The sequence below is a fragment of the Amblyomma americanum genome, chromosome 6, assembly GCF_052857255.1.
Source record: "Amblyomma americanum isolate KBUSLIRL-KWMA chromosome 6, ASM5285725v1, whole genome shotgun sequence".
NCBI lineage: Eukaryota > Metazoa > Arthropoda > Arachnida > Ixodida > Ixodidae > Amblyomma > Amblyomma americanum.
This window is the reverse complement of record NC_135502.1, coordinates 9,685,380-9,707,628: the sequence shown is the minus strand read 5'-3', so window position 1 is coordinate 9,707,628 and position 22,249 is coordinate 9,685,380. Positions and strand designations below refer to the sequence as shown.

Sequence of the window (22,249 nt, the reverse complement as noted above, 5' to 3'; positions counted from 1 at the left end):
GCCTTCGCCCCCTCAATGTGCTGCCTTGCTTTTGTTGTTATTACGTGCGGTAGCGCATGACATCCAACACCATCACGCGGTTTACTCCTCTCGCCTCGCATTCTTCGCCTTCGTGCGTGCGTGTCCCTATGTTTGTGTATGTGCGTGCGCGCTCTCTTCAGTGTGGAGACGTCGCGTGTTTGTTTCTACTTTCTTTCCACTCTCAGTGTGTCCTCCTGCGCATAGTGGCACCACTCTGCCGTATCTCTTGCGCCCAGCGGATGGAGCACGTGCTAACCGGCGTCGCGTTATGATGACGTGGGGTCCGCTGGCTGTTCGCGAGCGCGGCTGGATCCGCGACCATTCCGACGTCGATCAGTTGCACTGCGGTCGCGCTGCCTGCATCGTATCTTGTTCCCGACGCTGTGCTCATACTTGCTGGGGGGACCTTGGCCGTAGCAGTCCATGTTTGAAGACCCGCTCTCAAGTCAGCACTCTTCCAGTTACTCCTACCTGCTTGACACTCCTTCTCCATTGTCTTTTGTGAGTATCCTCAAGGGAAACTTAATATTTAGCAAACAAAACAACCTTTCACGGTTTTATGCGCTTTTAACAGCGCGCGATTTTATTGTGATGCAATTCTCTTAATGTTGTTGCCACGAAGTTCTTGTGCACAGCCGCCGTTTGTTTACATTGTCATCTTATTGTCGCCAATTTTGCGCGTGTTAGCTGTGAGAGTTTCTTTTTTTCTTCCTTATTTTACCTCGCCCGTCATGACCTCATTGCTTTGAACAGCTTGCAACGTCTCGGCCGTGCTACTGGAGCGTGGAAGGGACGATGCTTGGTTCTCTTTTTTTTTTGTCCTTGACACGGACTGGAAAGTACTTGGCTTGCTTTGTTTGGGTTGCTGGATTTTTTTTGTTTGGTTGGTTGGAGGCGGCCAGCCAGCCCGTGGTGGGACGTCGAGAGACTCGAAGCCCGCGTCTGGAGGCGCGGACCGTTGGGCCCTGGGCGATACCTATGAGCGCACGGAAGACAAATTGACGCACCTGGTTGAAGGAGGCGCTCAATGGAGAGACTAACCCTGAACGGTGATCCCGCGATGCGTTTGAAAATATTTCGGCCATAGAGAGATCAGTTTACTGTGCGAAAACTTATTCTTATACTGTGCCATAGCCTGCCCATATTTTCCCGTAGGCGTATCAGCTGTCAGTAACGCTGCTTTCTTGGATCACATGTGTTTGCTAGAGAATGCTGAATCAAACGAGGCGAGCACAATGATGTGGTTTAGGAATAATTACATCATACGAAATTGTGCCTGGCTTACTCTGTGAAGAAGAAAAAGCATGCCACGTACGCAACTCAGTTCGGTAAAACTGGTCGAGAAACGAAGCGCTTTGAAAGGCAAGGAATTGGAGTTCGTCCTCGCGTTTATTTTCTGACCTCTGCACGTTGTTCAGCGCGGCTTCTACACCCTCCGAATTCGCAAATTTACCGCTCCGCCTTGCAGTTCGCTTGCCATCAAAATAGTGCAGTTTTGCTCATTTCGCACTTACGCCCATGTGGAATGCTCCTTCTAAGCATATTGTGCTTAATATAGTAGGTATTCTTCGTATTGTCTTCAGCATCGATCTCTTTTTCTTGGAAAATATATATTGTCCTAGCGAACGCCATTCTTTAGATTGTAGTGAATTTATGTTTGGTTTGCCGGCAGAGTAGACCAGTTGTATATGAAAGTGATGGGGGGCAGAATGGGTGCTGCAAAGTATTGTCTGTATGCAGCACATCATTCCGAAAATGGCATGCGGATTTTTGCCAACGCAGAAATCCATTGAATGACGATCGCAGGTGGCATTTCGTAATGATGGCTTTTCTGAAGAGTGCGAACTCTATCTGTAGTCTATAAAATAAGTTGTGCTCACTCCTTGGCGCGGTTTTTTAACCGAATTGGCAGGAGGAAATTGGCTATCAGCCAATTTTCAATGCTAGCTCTGCAAACTCAGGCTTCTCCTCTTGACATCGAAGTACAGCGTGCTGCAAGCCTAAGATACGCAAAACAATACCCTTTCTTCCATATAATCTGACTTCAACATCCGGCTAACTCCATTGCAGGACAAAAGCCTCTCCCTTTGGTGACCAACTTTCCCTTTCCCCTACCAGCCGCACAACTACCGTATCCTATCAGAATTCCTACACTTATCTTCCCGTCTCTCTCTGACGCTCCTTCCGCCTAATTATATGACAATGTAGCGCCTACAGCACCCCATCACTGGTAGCGCGCCTGCTCATTTCATGCCCAAAGTTTTTGACTGGGTTAGCTTTTATGGAATCGACGATGAGCCGGAGATTTAAATACTTAATGCGTAAGCAAAATAGCCACGTTGCCGCGGGCATACTGTTGTTGGGATTTCTGTAAACTTATCAAGGAAGTTCAATGCATCCATTCCAACATTTCTGATCCTTCTTATTGCTGTCTTCTGCCCCACAACATCAGATTTTCTTGTCGACTGAAAACTTGCCAGACTGCATCGCTTCATAGTCTGCACCCGAATACGCCCGTAATTTTTTTCGCTTGACGGCCTGTCTGTTCCTCTTTCGTTAATAGTATACCCTCTAACGCCATGCATGCGTTTTTACGTCACAATATTTTACAATACCCTGCTGAATTTCTTAATGAAAATGTAGTAGCCAGCTATTTAACGAACGAAAGAAATTGTATTTCAAGGGAAAAAAAATTGTGATAGCACGCATTAATCGACTAACAGTAAAAATAATCAAATACAAGAAGGAAAAAATGCATAGCCAATCACTGGATGTAATGCGACAAATCTGCGTTAGCAGTATTGGTTGTATATTTTGGTTTTACATTGATCGCCTTCCCACTGCGTCTCTGAAACGGATTTCGCCGTCGCTTTTTCTTTCTGCATCTGCGTGGGATCATGGTGGGTGGACGTGTTTTGCTGGGTGGAAGCTTGTAGCTTGGAGATACATTTTGTCGGTGGCTACCTGGAGGCACACGCACCGGATGCACTTGCACCCAGCGGTAGCCGCGATCCACTCTCTCTCACGCACGCACGCACGCACCCCCTTTTCGCCGAAACAGGACTGCTGCTAACGCAGTATTATTCCGCTGTAGCATTAATCAGTCGGTTAAAAATATTTCAGTCTCTTTCGTAGTCTAGAGAAGCCCTAAAAATGAAATGCATTGCAGTGAACGCGAACCGCATTCGCGAATGGTTCACAAATGGTGTAGCCGCGTTCGGTATCGAGTTGAATTCCGGCCGCAGCGGCCGCGTTTCGCTTGAGGCGAAAAGCAGGACCACCGTGTGCTGTGCGAGGTAAGCACGTTAAATAACCCCAGGTGGCCCAAGTTTATCTGAAGCCCTCCACTGCGGCGTCCCTCATAGACCATGCGTCGCTTTAGGACGGTAGACCCCATATGCCCTACCAGCAAGCACATGCCCGGCATTAGGCGCCAGTGTCAGTAGGCAAACATACCGTGACGAAGAGAAGGCACCGCGCTGCAATAGGATAGTGGTGGATTCGAAAGCCATTCCGGAAAGCGCGGCTGAGGAAAGAAATGACTAAAGGAATCAATACAATTTCTAAAACGTGCGGGCACGTGCGCATCAGCTGCTGATATGAAATAACCAACTTTCGAAACTACTACAGCTTCGTTTCTATCTCGACGTGGTTGTTAACTGAGATTGACGTAACAGGAGATGTCACTTCGCGCGACCAAAACTCTTTCCTCTTGATAAATTGTGAAAATCAGGGGGAGTTTAAGAAATTCCTTAAGAGTGCTCGATATATGTAATGGTTGTTAAGCGGCTTCTTAATCGTCCTCGAGTCTTTCGCGGCGATGATGTCGCCAGGTTGCCCTTCATTTCACGGGATAAGCGCACTTCGGAACACCCATGGAATCGACAGGCGGAGTGCTGGCGTTAGAATAGCTTCGCGTGATTTCGTCGCGACTTCTCGGTGAGACCGCTTCGCGGCGCCTCCGTCGTTAACCTGGGCGACTTCCGCGCGACCGCTGTATTGGTTGCATAACGGTCGTGTTCCCACGACGAAAGCGAAGGGCACGCAGCGGTGATGCATCACGCCTCGTGGGGATTAAGCGCGCGTGTCATTGATGAAATGCGCGCATCCGAGGTGGCATGCGACCGACGTGGTGCCGCTGCCCGTGTTAACAATCGCTTCCTCCCCGCCTCCGCATTGGGAGCCCCGATCTGGCAGCGAAAATGCGCCATTATTTCCTCTGCGCAGATCGTGCATCTTACTAAAGCCGCTGCGGGGTCTGCGCTTCGCGGATGCACACAGCCCAAGGTCAAGTGCTCGATTCCTTGCGTCGTCTCACTTGGTGAGAAGGATGAACACACCTGCGCGTGGCTTTTGGAGCCCGTAGAAGATAATCCAGATGACGACGAGTAAATAACGAGAGGCAGCAATATATGTTCGTACAGACTCCCTCCTTGCCGTGCGCTTTGACTGAGAAGAAAGTTGGCGTTTTCCCACTCGATGCCTTACTCTTCGGGGCTGTTCAGTAGCTTGAGAAAATTAGCACTAGGGGGCCGCAATACCCGTTCTTGTGATCGGCATAAAGCAAGGAGGGATCTCAAACCTTTTGCGCAATGAAATAATTGGCTCCGTGCATCTCATGGTTTTACTTTCTGTGGCGGCACAGGAGTAAGGCCGTTGTGCCGACCTCACAGAAATCCGAGGTGGGGTAGAAAGTAAGAAGTAGGTAGAAATACTCGCTAATTATAAATCATCTGCTTTACCTCGAACATGTAGCTTTCACGTACTCAGTGAGCACTTCGGCAGTCTTTCGTGTCGATGAAAAGTGCAACCATGGTTCCAGAATGTTGTCTTCCAAAAACGGACGAGGCTCCATTAAGTGCTGTGCTGCTGTTACACCCTCAGTATCGAACCAATCGCTGTGGCAGAGGAGGTGCTAAAATTTTTTCTTCGCTTCTGCAGTGGTCGCGCGCTGGGAAGTCAGCCACTCCAATTCGAACAACCCTCTTGTAAAGGTCCCTCCCAACCATAAGCGACGCAAGAATTTTTCATCGCAACATTTTTGCGGTGCAATACGCCGTGTTGCGTGCTGAAGAGTGCATTAATGAAATAACATTACAGGTGGCCCTTAAATTAACGATGCTCGAGAGAGGTCACGTCACCTTATGACGTCATCACAACCTGCCCACCGGGTTGAGGGCAAGCTGCCCCCGAGGTTAGTGGCAATTAAAATGCTTGAATTACATTCAAACACTTGGGTCGAAAAGAAAACAGTAAAGCATGGAATGACCGATTTCGCATATATGCAGAACCTATGCGAAAGAGAACTTGCGTGGGAGGAATCTCTAATGTTATTGGATTGTGCTCTCACGGGTAGATTAAGCGTCGTCCAAGCATTTTTAGAACGGCCAATGCCAACTTATCCGTATCCATCTATTTTGTCGGTTTCGCATTTGCCAAATTTACGTTACTGCGAAGCAGCCCAGACATGCTAGCTGCGTTCCTTGAGGCAGCATTAGTCTGCGCTGGCAGGAAATGCCCTGTGCTGGAATGCATCGGGCGCAATGCGATGACACGATGTGCGACACCTGCACGACGAGGATTGCGAGCGATTCGACATTCGAAGACGCTGCACCGCAACGCGCCACGCTAGGGCAGACAGCGATGAGTCAGCTCTCGCCCTAAGCCGTAGCTGACGCTGGGTCGGCCGCACCGTGCGGTCATGAGGGAGGCGCACAAGGTGCACCACGGGCTCAGGTGGCCGGCCGCAGGCACGTCTCGACGCCGCAAAGGCGGGCCCTTGACGGCTATGAGCCGCGCAGAGGTGCACGCGACCAAAGAAAAAGATGGCGAAGAAGCGCAAAGAGGGCCGGTGGTAAAAGAGCGAATCCACGCATAACAACACCAAAAGCAGGGCGGCAGGCAGGTGGCTTAAAGAGCGAACGCGCTACGCCCATTGTGTACCTCCGGGGGCAGAGTGGAGGAGGGGGCCCTTCGCTTGGGGCTCGCCGAGCGCAGACGTGTGCGACGAGAGGAAAGGAGGGAAGGGTGAAACGGAAGGGCCGGCGTGTCCCCACTTTCCCTCGGGTGCAGGGGGATCTCGAGCGGCGCAGACTGCCGCAGGAGCAGAGCTTGCGCATGGAAGCGGTGCTGCATCGGAGTAGGCTCCTCCCCGCCGCCCTCTCTGGGTTGCCGGGGAAGGGAGGGCGTCCTCCGCCGCCGCAACCGCCGTGGGAGCATTCTCCGCGCGGAGGCCCACTATCACTCGCTCGCTCGCGACGCTCGCCGCCGGACGCGGCGGTCTGCTCGTCGCGTCTATACACGCCGGCGTTTCGCCGCGAAACGGAGCCTTCGGCTTCCCGGCAGTCGCGTGCCGACTGTGTTCTTGCGTAAAGCGGCAGTTCGATGCTTGTTCAGTCGTCTTTTCGTGCAGTCGGGTGTTGTGGCACCGTGTGTATCCGTTCTGAACATCTCGTGTCGGTCAGGCCTTGAACCCGGCCGACCCTGTCTAAGCGAGAAGTAAGGCAGTGGAGCTGACTTTGTGGCCGGAGGCTCGCTGGGACGTGTCGGCGCTGGCCACGCGCTGTGCTACGAGTCGTGCTTCTTCGCTCGCCTAAGAGACTAGTCGTCAGTCGGAGGCCATGCCTCCGGACCGCGGCTCCGTGACCATGTGTTTCGTGGCTCTCTCGCGGACCACGGCGCACTGGGTCTCCGAAGGAGCCCCGAAGAGTGGCCCACCCTGGGACGATGGCCACACCTGGCAGCAGCGCGCCTCCGTCAGCACCGTTGATGTCCTGCTGTTCTACTACGTAAGCTGACACGGGCATTTGCAGTGATGTACTTGAGGAGTGTGGAAAAAGTTGCGTGGTTGTTATTTGGGACAGAAAGTCATTGTTACGCTAACGGCCAGTCTACTAAGTTGTTATGCTTTTCCTTTGAGAAAAATGAAAAAGAAACTCGCAGATTTTTACCTTCTCTATTCGACGTTCATCTTTCCTGTCGTACATATTCTTTCCTATAGCGCTCATAAAAGCATTTGACTTAACCTTGAAGGCTTTGTGAACATAACGGCGTCATAAGCATCATGTTACAAGACTAAAGTCCGATTTCGATGCTGTGGTAGACCGTTGGATTTTTTAATGATCCCAGACAGGAAACTGGAGCAGTGGATTGCGCTGCCTGCTGTGCGGTTGTTATGACTGAATCAATACAAAGCGGAATGGGACTAGTAAGGTATTTCGGAAAAGTGAAATTTGTACCCAGAGAAAGGACTCCTTGATTTACGCCTACTGTGTGTTCGATTATTATATAGAAAACTGGAAGCCCGTGACCTCTTTTTGGCTCTGTAAGACGGCGTCTTGGCCAGGAGGAAAAAGCATGCCGAAAAAAAAAACGTAATTTTCACGTATTTTGCACGAAACGCGAATAGCACAAGCAGTGAAAAGCACAGCGTAGTCCTCCTTAGCACATGTGTGCTGGAAAGGCCGAAATAATCGATAGAGGTATCCTGTATCTACCAGCGACAGGCGCAGCGTGGATTTTCGTGAATATTAATATCAGGTACGCTTACTGCATGTTACGCCAAGTCATGCGCCACGTGGACCGTGCACACAGGGGCGCTCCGCGTCGCAGTCGTGTCGAGTTGAGGTAAGACACGTGCTGAATTTTCCCTGGGGCGCGAGCGACAGACGTTGTAAAACGTCGCTTCATGGTTTGATAAAAACAAGAGCATGTTACGAGACCTTGCTCGACGTTGACCAGGGCCAGTACATGACCACGAGGGAACTCTGGGCACTCAAACACGCGGACGGAGAGATGGACGGGCATCGGACTTGCCGACGGGTCCAGTTTCAAAAGCCGAACCACACTGCTTCAAATAACTAGTGCCTCGCGTGCGCCCATAACTTTGTAGCGCAAGCCTATGTGGCCATGTGTGCCGATCTTGAACATGAAACGATGCATACGTGTGCGCAAGTACGCAGTAGAAAGAAAGCCGTGGCACCGGGGCCATGCCTCGACATCGGCGGCCGGAATAGCATGGCGCGCCACTTTGCATGAACAGGGAACTGCGGGGAGAGTGACGAGTGGTCCGACTCGAAGCTCCAATTCCCTCAGAGGCAGCAATTCACACGCATGCAACGCGGAGAACAGTTAACTCGCAGTCCCGTAAGTTAACGCGGTGCAAATCAAAAGGTAAGCAGAGCAGGGAGCAGCAGAGGGTCAGGCGAGTACATGTGAAGAAGTTTGCACGTATAGGCGTATAGAATGGTCGCAGCTGGTGTGGTACACGGTTAATTGGACGTAAATGCTAGCGCTAGGCTTTGCCCTGCTGCATGTGACGATGATGGGGATGCTGACCGATTCCCAGCGGACGAGATTCCCTTCTGCGTGGCACCCTACGGGTCACATATTTCATCTCCTATAAGCGTCGTCACCTGATTACTGAGCGAATGGTACATAGCCGCTGTGGCCAGACAGGCGTAAGCAGAGCCATAAAAAGTAATCTTTGTATTGAAGAGCCGCAATATAACGGGGGGCGTGGCACTTTTTAAATTTCTTGCAACAAAGCTGGTGGTATTATAGTGAATCCCACTCGTGCAGCGATTGCTCGCTGTGCCACTGCATTGCAATTCCCCATTCGTGAAACAAGCACATCTTCTACAACGTAAAGGAAGTTGTCTTTAGAGGCAGAAATGCGAGGGGTGTGTACAGATGCCAGGGAGTCCCGAGCCGCACTTGGATGCGCGAGGGGCCGCAGTTTGGTCCCCCCTGATCTATATAGTATCATGAAGCGAACAGCGCAATCTGAGACATGCACATACACGTTCTTCGTCCTACTGTGTATGTCTTACATTGCGCTGTTCGCTTCATGATGCCTCATAACCACCTACCTCGCCAGAACGACTTAATGGTACCCGTGGACCACACACATTTGTTAACCCTTCGTGCAAGCTTGTTCGCTCAAAGACAACCCCATTACCATTCTCCGCTTAGAGCCTCAACCCGCCGCGGTGGCTCAGTTCAATGGCTAGGGCGCTCGACTACTGATCAGGAGTTCCCGGGTTCGAACCCGACAGCGGCCACTGCGTTTTTATGGAGGAAAAACGCTAAGGCGCCCGTGTGCTGTGGGATGTCAGTGCACGTTAAACATCCCCAGGTGGTCGAAATTATTCCGGAGCCCTCCACTACGGCACCTCTTCTTCCTTCCTTCTTTCACTCCCTCCTTTTTCCCTTCCCTTACGGCGCGGTTCATGTGTCCAACGATATATGAGAGAGATACTGCGCCATTTCCTTTCCCCAAAAACCAATTATTATTATTATTATTATTATTATTATTATTATTATTATTATTATTATTATTATTATTATTATTATTATTATTATTATTATTATTATTATTATTATTATTAGAGCCTCGATGTGTGCGGCATTGGCTTCCAGGGCGGGCCGTCGATGGCGGCAGTTATAGGGTGCCTCACTGTTTCCTTTGGTTACAAAACGATGCATCGAGACGCCCCGATGCCAGTTCTCTCCACACGAGGCCCCTGCTACTCGAGCACACAGCTAGGGGCGCCTGCGAAGGGCACTGCCAGTGGCAAGCCTTTATTTAGACTCTCGATGGCGCGTCCGTTAGTCACCGCGCTGACCAAAGGCGTCGCAGAAACGTGAGCTCCACTCTACTTCCTGCAGAAACCTTCGAGGAAAACTCGCGTGGAAGATTCGGGCCGGCGCGGAGACATCGGCGGCACGTGTCTGTCATAAATCAACATGGCAGCCATCGGTCACCGCGCACGTGCAACGCTCGAGCTCAGTGCTTTAGTACACTGCGTCCACTCAGCCAAACTCCGGTGCTAGACGCAGTTCACGCGCCGGCTCGCCCGTGTGAGCGCAACTATGTTCATGATATAACGTGGTTTAAACGGTAGTCTGCTGCTGATTATAACTTCGTGGGTTGTATTTCGGCCTCTAGAAATGAATTGAAAGCCCTTTACTACGGCCTGCCTCATTGACATGGTGCAGATTTGACGCGAAAAAGTTCTTTAAAAAGGTATCTATACGGCTCTACATATACCTACGCCTCCGCAGTCGCGCAACACGAAACTCTCCAAGTATAATAAAGTAAACTATTTTGAAAACGCGCTTAGTCCCGCCGTACCAACTGAGTGCGTTGTTCCCGTCGGTCTCGTGGGCTGCGGTGCTTCGCCGGTTCTTACCGTCCTTTCTTCCTCTACTTCGCTGCCCATGCTTTCATACTGCGCATACCAATGGAGCGCATATACCGGGAATGGATGAAGGAATTAAGACCTATAGATACGTGTATGAAGCCTGAGCTATTGTTATGCAAGCATGGGTTGGTTTATTGTATGATGACTAAACGTATACATGCACAAATGCATATCATTTTATCAGCCTTCATGTTTCAATAGTATATTTCGTGCTTGGTTTCGTGCTTGGAGAGGCACGGGGTTCTTGTGAGCGAGTCACAGCAGTCAAAAAGGACGCACTTTGCACCGGCATATAGGGAGCAATGCACTCAAGGTACACGATTACATACAATATATATTCAGTGAAAATACGATCACATTCGACGCTGTTTTGTTGCACGGAACAACCGGCTCTTAGTTTCTCGTTTTACGTGAGCGGTAGAATGAAACTGCAATATTTCCGCAGGCAGTTTGTTTAAGTAATATGCCATATAAAATTCTCGACATCTTTTCCCTTAGTCCGCGAATACTCTTGGCAGTTTAAAAAGTTAAAGTGCGTTTTCAGAAAACAGCTCGGGCTTGTTTTGTCAAATTTTATAATAAGCAAAAAAAGTTGTTATAACCATCTGAACAAACAAAAGATTAGAGAGAGCGAAGAGTTCAGCATTTCTTATATTATTTCTGTCATCGAAAGTTTCCGAGATCGCTCCATACAAAATATAATTCGAGACACTGCAGTGTAGTTTGCTAACTTGAAGATTTCTCGATTGCGAGCACGAGCCGTATCCTGATAATCCATACCGCAGTACAGATTCTCCTTATTTATGAATACCAGTCTACGCAGCTTTAATTGGCAACTGAACACTAACTTGTAAAGCCGAGCAGATAGAGCTCTAAGACGATTAATAACGTACTCGTTAGGCATAGCCCAAAGCACATGTTTATCAGAGTAAAGGCCAAATTATTTAACAGATGAGAATAACAGAGGCTCACATTGAACAGGCAAGGTTAGTCAAATGAAGGCCTCCTTCATATAGAGGCACACATTGACATCGTATATTCATTTCCATTGAGAACAGATGATTCACTCAAGCTTACATTTCATGAGGCTTCCGAAAAAAAAAATAATATAGCTTTGTTTTTATTCGAACATATTTGATTCGAGGTTAATTATTCTACGACCTTGCATACGTCACATTGGAGCTGGGCTATCGCGTTTTGGCAAGAATGGTGTGGCATTATTAGTGCCGTATCATCTGCAAACAGAAGGACATTGTACTTTAATTGAAGTAAATTGTGCCTTTAATACGGATTTTAAATGACGAAGGGCCGAGTATTGATCCTTGCGGGACCCAATACCTGGCGTGCAACGATTCGCTGTAACATCCCGCCTTACTGCGCGTGAGAACCATGTATGCGCAGTACGTGTAACGGGGCTCAGTCATCCCCCGCGAAAGGGTGCACATAATGTACATGCACGGATGCACTCCTCACCCGTAGGCACCGCCGAGCCCGACAAACAAAGCGCGTTGCGCACGGAGGTCGGACCCGGCATGCAGTCTCGGCCGCCACATCTCCTCGGCGCCCGCCCTCCGAGGGCATTAAACCCGCGCGCAGTTCGGGGTTATTGTCGTCGTTGTCGCGGCGACGGCGCTGGCGCAAGTCGCCCGACACACGTGTTGCGCAACCACGCGGCCCGGAATAGCGTCGGGAGGAGAAGGAGCGGACAGATTGTTCGCTCAATGCTGGCCCCGATAGGTGGTCTTATCTCCGGCCAGCACACTCATGTGTTGTACTACAACACTGGGGAAAGCCATCTCGACGCGTCCTCCGAAGCCGCTGCGGCGGCCAGTCTGAAGGGCGGCGGCGTGCGTGAGTCGCGTGTCCCGTTATCGCTGTCAATGCTATCTCGTCGGCACGCGCGCGCCTCAAAGCGGTCTCTCACTGAGCCTGGGGCGTTCGCGGCTTCTCCTTAGGGCACTCACTTAGCGAACAATGAGTACCGGGTAGTGCGGGTATTCCTGGAGGCACGAAACAACTTGTAGCGTGGCCCAGGGTTCTACTGCAATTAGTGGTGCGCAATTCAATCTAGATATATAGTTGCCTTTCCTGTAGGAATATTCGTCATTCGCCTTACAAAAAGTGATCAACAGCCTTACGCTGATCGATGCCAGGGCACTTAAAAAAGCATGATGATGGTGGTTAATTTTTATGGCTCAGGGGCAGCTGTGGCGCCACGGCACAAGGTTTATTCGTCTACTCAAGGTAGGGTCACATGCCCATTTCCCAAGCATTTCGCTCCAAAGCAGCCGAGCAAAATAAATGCATATGGAATTTTTTTTTTTAAGAGCGAGGGAAAGGAACAGCAATTGTCGTCGCACTCTCGGTCGACACCTGAACCGTACCGTGAGGGAAGGGATGGATGGATGATTAGGGGAGGGGGAGGAGGAAAGAGGTGGCGAAATGGAAAGCTCCGTATAAATTTCGACCACCTGGGTTCGTCAAACATGCACTGACATCGCACAGTCCACAGGCGCCTCTTACATTTGGCGTTCGTCTAACCGCCGCCTCGGCCGAGGTTCGATCCTGCTACCTCGCGCTCAGCTACCGGTCGCCGCAGCTACTGAGCCACGGCGGAGAGTATGATAAATAATCCCAGCTGATCGAAAGAAAAACAAAACAAAAAACAGAGCCCTCCATGCCCAGCTTTTCTGGACATCATCGACTGGCGCCATCTGTCTGCCGCCGGTAGTGCAAAATGCGTAAGTCAGCGGGAATGTTTTTTTTTTTTTTATGAAATCGAGAGAAAACGAAAGAGTGCGGTCAGATGGCTCGCGAAGACGTTGATATTGATGGTCTACTCTTCCTACGCGCTGCAGTATCTGACACATAAATTGCTTCCTGGGCTTGCAGCAACTAGTTCTAACTGCCATAGAAAATAATTGAGGAGCAACAAGAAATCAAAATTCTCGCCGTAATATTTTTTCGTTCAGCTTCATGCAGCGCATGGTGGCAGCCATGGAAACTAGAAGCGTTTGTCTAAATTTTATGGGCTTGTTACGGCATCACGCAAGTCCCTCGTGCCGTATGGTTTCTTAATGTTGCCTAGATAGATAAAAACACGGCGACACTACAGTTCATACACCACGGAAAGGCGCAGGAGTGCCGGGAAGATGAGGTTTCGTATTTGGCTTGGGTGTTACGGGGCGTAAAAAGTGAATTGAGCCGTAACAATACGACTCTTTTCGAGGCAAACCTCCAAGAAATGCTGTGAAAGTTTCTATACAAGCCGAACACCTGTGTGAATTTTATTAAAGCACTGCAAAACGCACTATTAAAATATTTGATCTGGTCGCAGACGACAGCCTAGCGACGCAGCTGCCGGTTCTGTGGCATAATCCACGCTTTCGGCCCAAAACTAGCCAATCCAAATAAGAAACCTCATATTCCCGGCATTCCCGCAGTGTATGAAGTGCTCTTTAAAAAACTCGCATAGACGGTGGCGCCAGCTTTCTCTCTAGGTTGTATTGGTTCTATTGAGAAACTCTATGCAACGTGCAGCTTCAGGACGTTAAACCCCAGATGTCATTCTTCCGAGCGATCTCGGCTAATATAAACACGTCGTCATCTGCCATGGACATTCCTTAGTTTGTCCTGTGCTTGCCAAGTTGATTCACTGTGCGAATGACTTCGGCACGTGATAACACCCTGCTGCGGTCAGCACTGCAGTGTTTAACGTTTCCACGTCACAGCCCGTCAGTGTTTATGTAAATAATGTGTAGCATCATCGTATACGCTGCTGTGATGGTTGGTTTGAACTGTGGAAACTGTATAGGTCGACAACCGGGAGAAGCAAAGAGCGGGGGGAAGGGGGGGGGGGGGGGAGTGCTAATTGCAACAGCGTTACCCGATGTATTTGAATGCACAAATAATAGAAATGAAAATGCACTCGTATGCTTCTCACATGCCTCTTTTCATTTCCAGTTATGGTCTGCATATGAAATGATTTATCGAAGCTGAGTGACGTGAGGTGCGAGGACATTGTCCCGGTACTGCGCATCCAAGTAACTGGCTGCATATCAGTCTCGCAGGAGTTTGCGACGTACCCGCGGGTTTTCCATTGTAAAAACCATAAAGCAAAACAATTTTGTTTCAGGCTCTTGTAGGCACGGTCAACCAAAATGAAGCCAAACCTCTCTGGACAATCTTGTCCAAACAAGATATTTTCCAAAGTCAAGCGCGCTGTACCTACTGAGTCCTAAGCTCATAGCGCGCGGTGCGAATGAGTTTTAAAAAAGTTCACAGACAGCTGTGAGCTATGAGCGCAGCGGTGATGACCTTTACGAGTGCGACAGAGGTGGTAGTGTTTATAGGCATCTAGACGATTCATGCTTAGTTCTCCTTCTGAATATATATGTAACGTGGTGTAAATTTGGAAATAAATAACATCACCAAGGAAGAAGAGCTTTGGGTCATTTAGAAGTTCATATTGTGATTGTGTAAAAAGTGGTTTTGTTTACAGCGTTGTTTCAAGCCGAGAATGTCAATTTTTCATTATCTATACTTAAGCCCATAGCCTGTATGGTACCAGTCCTTCCGTACGGCAACGAAGCGTGCAGAACGTCGGGACGCAAAGGCTTTTAGCATAGCGGGGACGTACTAACGTAGACGTATACCGGTATACCACTGCGCGTGCACAGCCGGCGTCCGGTAAACCGGTGTATATCTACGCTAGTACGTCCCCGCTATGCTTTGGGGATCGGTCTATCGTTCGTAGGCTATCAGCAATAGAGAAGTACTTTTCGATTTAAACCATGAAACCAATCATGCAACCGTCTGAAATCGTGGAATGAGGATTTTCTGAAAGTGAAGGCTCGAAGTGCGCGTGCCCTTGTGAAGCTATACGTCAGCTGATCACGAGTAAAGCTCACGAACTCTTCTCTAAGCAGGAAAAGTCGGCAGGGCTTTCAACAGCCCCTTTGTGTTGTATGTCACATTTTATGATTTGTCGAGCAATACACAGGGATTGTACTGATGATACAGAATTGCCACTCGCAGTTTATATTACACCTTCCTCAGTGACATTCCGCTGTGTTCGGGCGGCTCCGCGGCAAGATGTCAGCTCATGATCTCGCTGCGAACACGTGCCATTTTCCGCAATCGGCGCGGAAAGCGGATACTTAGAGCAGGGCTTCTGTAACACGCTTGATTTTACATTTATTTCTCCGCCGCGTATCGGCAGGAAGTAAACACGTACACGGAACGCTTTTCTACCGACCGACCGAACCAGCGTGGCGGACGCAGATAGCGTTATATCGGGCTGTTCTCGCGCTGGCGCCAACCCTTTTCCTCCGGCAGCAGCTTCCGATGGGATGGGGTATCCCCAATCTTTGTTCTTGTTGTGGCTTTTGTTCATCCGGAGGTTTCGTTCTGGGGAGGAGCGTCAGCATTTCGCGATTTCCTCTCCGCCTCTCTAATTCATCCACAGAACGGGTGCTCTGCGCGCAACTCGCGGACATAATAAACGAGGTGCGCTTATCAGCGAAAACGGCGTCATTGCTTGCAGCGAGACAGGAGCCGGCCGTAGGCAACACTTTCTTTTCCTTATAAGCAGACAAGTACAAGAGTAAATAACAATTAGTAAAGGAATACATATACATAGGTCTCAAACAAACATGAAATGGTAGGTGGCGTTTAACACCCAAACTTCTTTAACACCCAAACAGCAGCTATTGCAAGCGTATCACACTTATATGGTCCTCCAAGCTTAACCAGGTGCGAAATTCGTCCGCTTCCTTCCGGGCCCCTTGTCACACGCTAACCGCAGTTACGGTAACCGCTGTTTTCGCCAAACTTGGTTACTGCTGTTCACACGACGGAACCGGTCACGTTTGCGCCGCTAACCATGCTTATCGCGAGCCGAGCTTGGCGGCCTTGGTTTGCGTCGTTAACCGGGCAAATGTCGGCGCGTGCGAACGGACGGTGCCGGTTGGCGTCGAAAAGCGCACGAGCTGGTCCGATTCAACAGCTTACATTTTTCACGCGAAATCACGTTTCAAGAGCAACACATTGAAATAGGCAATGTCTGAGCGCCGCTTTTGTGCAGTCTTAATACAGGATAAAGAATGCTGCGCGAAAAGACAAGGACAAACGAAGAAGTGGGCAGGACTGGCGCTGCGCAGGAGCACACGTGCACAGAAGCAGCGCCAGTCCTGTCCACTTCTTCGTATTTCCTTGTCTTTTCGCGCTGCATTCTTTAACCATGATCACTGACCAACAAACCCAGACAGCCACTTTAGTTAATGCAGGATATTCGCTGCCTCAACAAGAGATGCAGGACAGCGAGCAGCTGCGGCGTCCGGCGTCAGCCCGCCGCACGTTCAGCACGCGCTGGCTTTCCCATCACGCATATGATGCGCAGTCCTTGAACTGCGTTGAACTGGCGGAGGGAGTGCAGCGCGTGTTTGATTCTCTACGGTGAAAAGAGAGCCTGTCTGCACGAGACTCGAGGCTAGGCCTCGCAGCGCCGGCGTTATGCGGCCCCCCGTCATCCCGACATCCTCGGTCGACGAGGACGGTGGCCCCGTTGTGACCGGAATATTCAGGCAGGCGTCGCGCCAACGGCTGCGCTGGGTTAATGAGTCAGCGTGTCTATCGTTATCCCGGGTGCGCACGGGTTGCGGGGGAACTCCGATGCGGAAAGGTTGACCGCGGCAACCACGACGACGCTGTTTTGAACTGTTCTCCAATACACAGCATTCGAGTTGAAGCGATACACCTTTGTCGTCATGAACACAAACAACAGCAAAACGCAATCACCTGTGCAGAGTGCACAGATATATATATATATATATATATATATATATATATATATATATATATATATATATATATATATATATATAATATAAAATCACAAAAAATTGAAGAAACATAACAGGATTTAATTCACAACATTTCGGCTGGAGGACCAGCCTTTTTCGAGTATATATATATATATATATATATATATATATATATATATATATATATATATATATATATATATATATATATATACAAAGTAACGTTATTGATTGCAATAAAAAAATGCGGTAGAACATTATGTCTCTGCCGGCATAAGGAGTAGCTCTGGCTACCGTTAATGCTCGTGCGCATAAACTTTTTATAAAACGAGATGGCAGCCCTTGTCATCGCTTATTTGGCAGAGAAGCGCACATTGCATGCAAACATCATGTGTTCGTCACCCTTTGGGGGCGCGTTGTGTTTACTTTTATTTGTGCTTGTACATAATTTTACCCCTGACATTACGGTCGTCTTGCGCTTCTCGCTGCGTCAACGAAAGTTTGCAAGAAATGAAATGTCAGGCCTGAACTGTTACGGCCATCCGCGCGTGGATCGCTAACAACGAGCCTTTGCGATTTCGAGTTGAACTGCAAGTGCCGGCTTTTCCATCTCTGTATTGAAAGACGCGAAAGAACGATGTACAGGAACACGCTGGTGTACGGGAGAGAAGAATTGTGTGAATATTTAGCCGCTCAGCCTCAGTCACCGGCAGTTGTTAAAGTCTGGCTCCACCGAAGGGAGGTCTCTGGTGATTCGAGCACACGCAGAGAGAGAAATAAAAATGGAGAGAGAAAAAGCGGGTGGCGGCCTGTTTTACACATCGTCTTATACGAAGGTGAGAAATCATCTTTAAAGGTCGCTGTTTGCTCACTTTGTGTCACAGACCTGAAACAAACGATCCCCATGCTCTGCCAGTGGGCTCGTTGTTGTTTTGCAGCCTAGAAGCTGAGCGGTCAGGTCTGGGCCGACTCGGGGTGTGAGGGCACGGGTTTCCCTTTTTCTTTCACCCTTTGTATAGTGCTGCCAACTTTGCATTTTTCTTCGCCTCGGGTTTTAAAAATATGTTACTGATTCTTACTAAAAATCACGGCGAAATTTTCGAAGCGATAGAGAAGAAATGTTTTCGCCACCACTGACAACAAGAATAAAAATGGTTGCTGGTTTCGGATTCGTGCGCTCCCTACATTCTAGCACGGGAGTATGAGATCCCTTGCTATTATTGGATAATATTGATAATATTGGAGTGGTCTGAGACCCCTCGAGACCCCCTAACTTTAAGCGCTTGCGACCGGGTGGAAAAGTGCCTTGAGCCGCGGAGAAGCGGTATACTGTGCAGGGCGTTGCGGGCGAGAAATAAGGTATTGGGGTGCACACGAACGACGCCTTCGGGAGTGCAACGAAGCGGTGGCTTTTCTGTCAGATGTGTCGGAGGTGCTATGATGCTGAGACATTCCTGACCGCAACATCAATGTTTTCCGATCGGCACCGACATGCAGGAATGAAGTGCATCTGAAAATTGTTTGCACATTTTAACGTGCCTAATACGTAATAGGAGGCAGATGTCTGCAGCAGTTCGCTCTAAAGGTCTTTATTATAAGGCCTTTACCCTCAAGGCCTTTGTGTTAAGACCTGGGTAAAGGCCTAAAGGCCTTCACATATGTTAAGATCTGTCAGGTGTACACTCCTGGTAGGTTACCCACAGCCCGGTGGGCATGTGGACCGCCTGCCTCAAAGCAACTTCAGTGGCGCACGTACTACAGGGGACAAAAGTTTCCGGGACACGAGTTCTAGGAACTTTTGTCCCCTGTAGTACGAGCCTGAAGTCGGAAAATGCGCCTACTAGTGCTGCTCTACTGAAAGTAGGTGGAGTGCGCGATTAACAATGCTGGTCGCGAATAAGAACGGTCCATTGTTGGCCGGCATCTCGGCTTTAGCCAATCACAACAGTCATTTATCAAATCATGGCAAATGCAGGGGCCAATCAATGACAGATGTTGCTACAGATATTGACAGATGTTGATAAATGGCAGCGAGAATGGCAATCGACGCCAGCCATGCCTCTGAGCAGTTCTTTGTTTCAATTTCGTTACAAAAGAGCCGTGACGGTCGAACTTGAACCCAGCCGCTCCCTTCGCTGCAGTGTGTCTCGTTAATTCTATTATGCACTTCTAGCACAGGAGCCGTAATAACCCTCCGTTCCAGCATCGGTCGCTCGCTGTCCGACGCGGTCACAGCAGGAGAGCCGCGGAGAGATGGCGCTCGCACGCAACCGCTGTCCTGCTGCGGTCGGTTTCCACCGACGTTGACGCTTGCGTCGAGAAGAGGGCTCCACGCCGGCAGCTGCTTGTTGCCCTAGTGCGCACTACCGGCCCAACGACAGCGAACGGGCACGTCCGAGCAGAACGCGCTGCGCGCAGGCACCGGATGTCGTGACGAACCCTATCTCGACGACTCGAGCAACAGCCTCCCCCCTTTGCCATTTCCTTTTTTTATTTCGTGGCGTCGCTTCCCTGGCTGCTGCTTTTCCTTTGGCCCTCTTTCCAGAACCCGTTCCGTCAACGGTCGGCCAACTTCGCGCCTTTTTCGAGGGCGCTTTCTAATCACCGCAACAGGAATCCTTCAAACGGACTTTTCTTAATTCCTTTTCATTGTTTTCCTGCGCCTGCGTGGCGCGCGAAACTTTCTCAGCGGCCCTTTTTTCTTTCTCTGGCCGCCGCTGTTTTTCGCCCAGCGTGAAGTCGACGCGTCGCGCAATGCCGCGGATTACGAAACACTTCGAAATGAACGGGCTCGGGCAAAAAACGCCTCGACGGCAAACGCGGCGTCGCGTTCACCTGGCATGTGTGACGCGTATACACAATTGTAGAGTAGAACGCGCCGTGGGCACTGTTAACAATGCCGCATGACAGAATGCGCGAGTGTTTTTAAAAGCTTAGTGAAATGCATGGTGCTAGCTTGAAATAGTTTCCCTCAAGTAACTGGGAGCTAGAAGTCGCAACGTCACTCCCCTCTCCCCCTGCACTTTTTCTTTTTTTGTTTTGCCGTATTATGGAAGTAGCCGGAGCTGAATGGCATGCAGTCTGACGCTGCTTAATTGGCACTCCTCCAAACGTCTTTTCAAAAGTTGGGATTCGCTGTCCAAATCGATAATTTTGTGAAGGAAAGTTTGCCTCATGAGTTCAATAACTTTTCGTTACGGTTATGAATCAGGCGCGCCCTCACCGATGTGCTGTTTCTTTTGCTGAACTTTGGCCGCGTTTTGCGCACGCGGGCTTCACTTTTTCGAGCGGATGTGATTGTGCGCGCTCGTGACGATGCCTTACATGCTCCGTACCTGTTTCGGCGAATGCGTGAGGACACCGGCGTTGTAACAGTACTTACAGTCTGGATACGGCGTAACAAAAAAGTTAGCGTTATGTAATGCGGTAGCTTCTCCTTCTTTCTCCCTAACTGGGCGGCAGAAATAAAACGACGTTTCTTTAGGGACAAATCTGCAGGCATTCAAATCCTTACAAAACAATCTGGAGCAACGAGGGCTGGTTCTCAGGGCCCACGCTGCGGCTCAAGCGCGCTGCCGGATTAGGCGGACCACCCAATACTCGGAGAATTCGCAAGCATGCAATGAAATTTTCAATCAATCAATCAATCAATCAATCAATCAATCAATCAATCAATCAATCAATCAATCAATCAATCAATCAATCGCATAGCGCGGTCTGCTACCGCGAGGCGGTTCTTCGGGGGCACTGCTGCGCTCGCGCAGCTGAGCCCTGGCGGGAGCAGATCGCGGTAGCGGATCGCGCTATGCTAGATCTCTCTACGGAATTAGCTCAGTTTTGTTTCTCCATCTGATTTCTTGTCACAAACTTGCACGTGATAAGTTGCCGTTGAGACAGAGAGGAGCGCTAGCGGCGCTGGATGCAAAGCCCTGTGTTCCAGGAAAGCTTCTTGCCCGCGACCCTCGGAGACACGGGGAAACGTGACAAACGACTCGTGCCTCAGTCGATGCGACACGCTGCGCTGCTATGCCCGCAGTTTGTCACACGAGCAGCGTATACCGCAGGAGAGGGAGAAATGCCTGCTTGGACTGCGGCGGCTTTGCATCGCTCCAACGTGGCGACACGTCGCATAAATCATGGGATTCGGCAAAAAGAACACAAAGAAGCAATGAAAGAGAACTGACCTGAGATGCGAAAAGGGAAAGAGGATAAACAGAAGAATGAAAAGTTGGTGCTTGCGTGAGAAAAGTGCGACCTCGGAAGAACTTTTGCATTAATGCCTGCGTGTACCTGCAGTGCCTGGATTTTTGCTGAACTGAAACGAAATCCAGTGAAAAGGAAGTCATAAACTGAATAAGATACTATGCACAAGCAGACGAGACTAACGTTTTCTTTCCAGGCAGCTTTCGTTAAGCGGTTGACGGTGCCTGAAGTGCGTCCTCGCGCTAAACACCTCTGTGAATATACACTGGTAATTTATCAGACGCTTTTGCAACGAAGAAAATTTTAAAGCAACCCCGTGTCTGGTGGAATCATGTCCAACATACTCGAACAAAAATTTTGAAAATTGGAAAACTGTAAGACACTGTTATGGGAATATTGAACGTAACGGTCCATTCTTCTGATATGTAGCAAAATATTTCTTTTAAAGTGTTTTCATCGACCGCATCGAACAGCTAAGACTGCGATAGAAAACCAAGCGCGAACGCTTTTGACGATAGCATAAACGTTAATAGAAAAAAAACAGGATCGCCGTTGGGCGATCTGCAGATATATTGATTGTTATGGTGAAATCTTACATTATATGAAAAAATTGCGTTTATCAACGGTTCCCGGCTCAAAAACGCTTTTGTCCAGAATTGCTGGGTATGACTGTCTGCAAGCGTGGCGTAAAATTGCATCCTTGGATGAATTTATCTGAAGCTGCTGCAAGCCAGCGCATTAATTCCTATCGGTGGAACGCGTTTATGTTGGACTACATGATTCTCCACTCAAGGGTGCTTTTTACTAACTGTGGAGGCAAGTAGAAAAAGAGACGAGGAAATCAAAGGGACACCGAATATTCGTAAGTCGATAGTGTGAGTCCTTCTGCGGCCCACGCCCAACACTGAAGAGTGACAACAAGGGACCTCAGTAGGGGCAACTCGCAGTCCAAGCATACGGCCGCGGTTATTTATTACGAGTGTGCAAAAACACACT

General features: G+C 49.4%; 1 protein-coding gene across 5 annotated transcripts in view; it reads left to right on the top strand.

The window, feature by feature from the left end:
* LOC144136276 (BTB/POZ domain-containing protein 6-B-like) overlaps positions 1 to 22,249 on the top strand; it is a 115,787-nt gene that overhangs the window by 77,573 nt on the left and 15,965 nt on the right. Inside the window, exon 1 of one of the 5 annotated variants that reach the window (XM_077668491.1) lies at positions 147 to 522. The exons of 2 other annotated variants lie outside the window; for them this stretch is intronic. In XM_077668491.1, coding sequence (XP_077524617.1) covers positions 445 to 522 — 78 coding nt within the window. In that variant the 5' untranslated portion in view covers positions 147 to 444. Of the gene's footprint in view, positions 1 to 146; positions 523 to 4,058; positions 4,343 to 6,131; positions 6,810 to 22,249 lie in introns of those variants that run through there. 2 more of the 5 variants (XM_077668489.1, XM_077668490.1) reach the window with 2 other exon arrangements.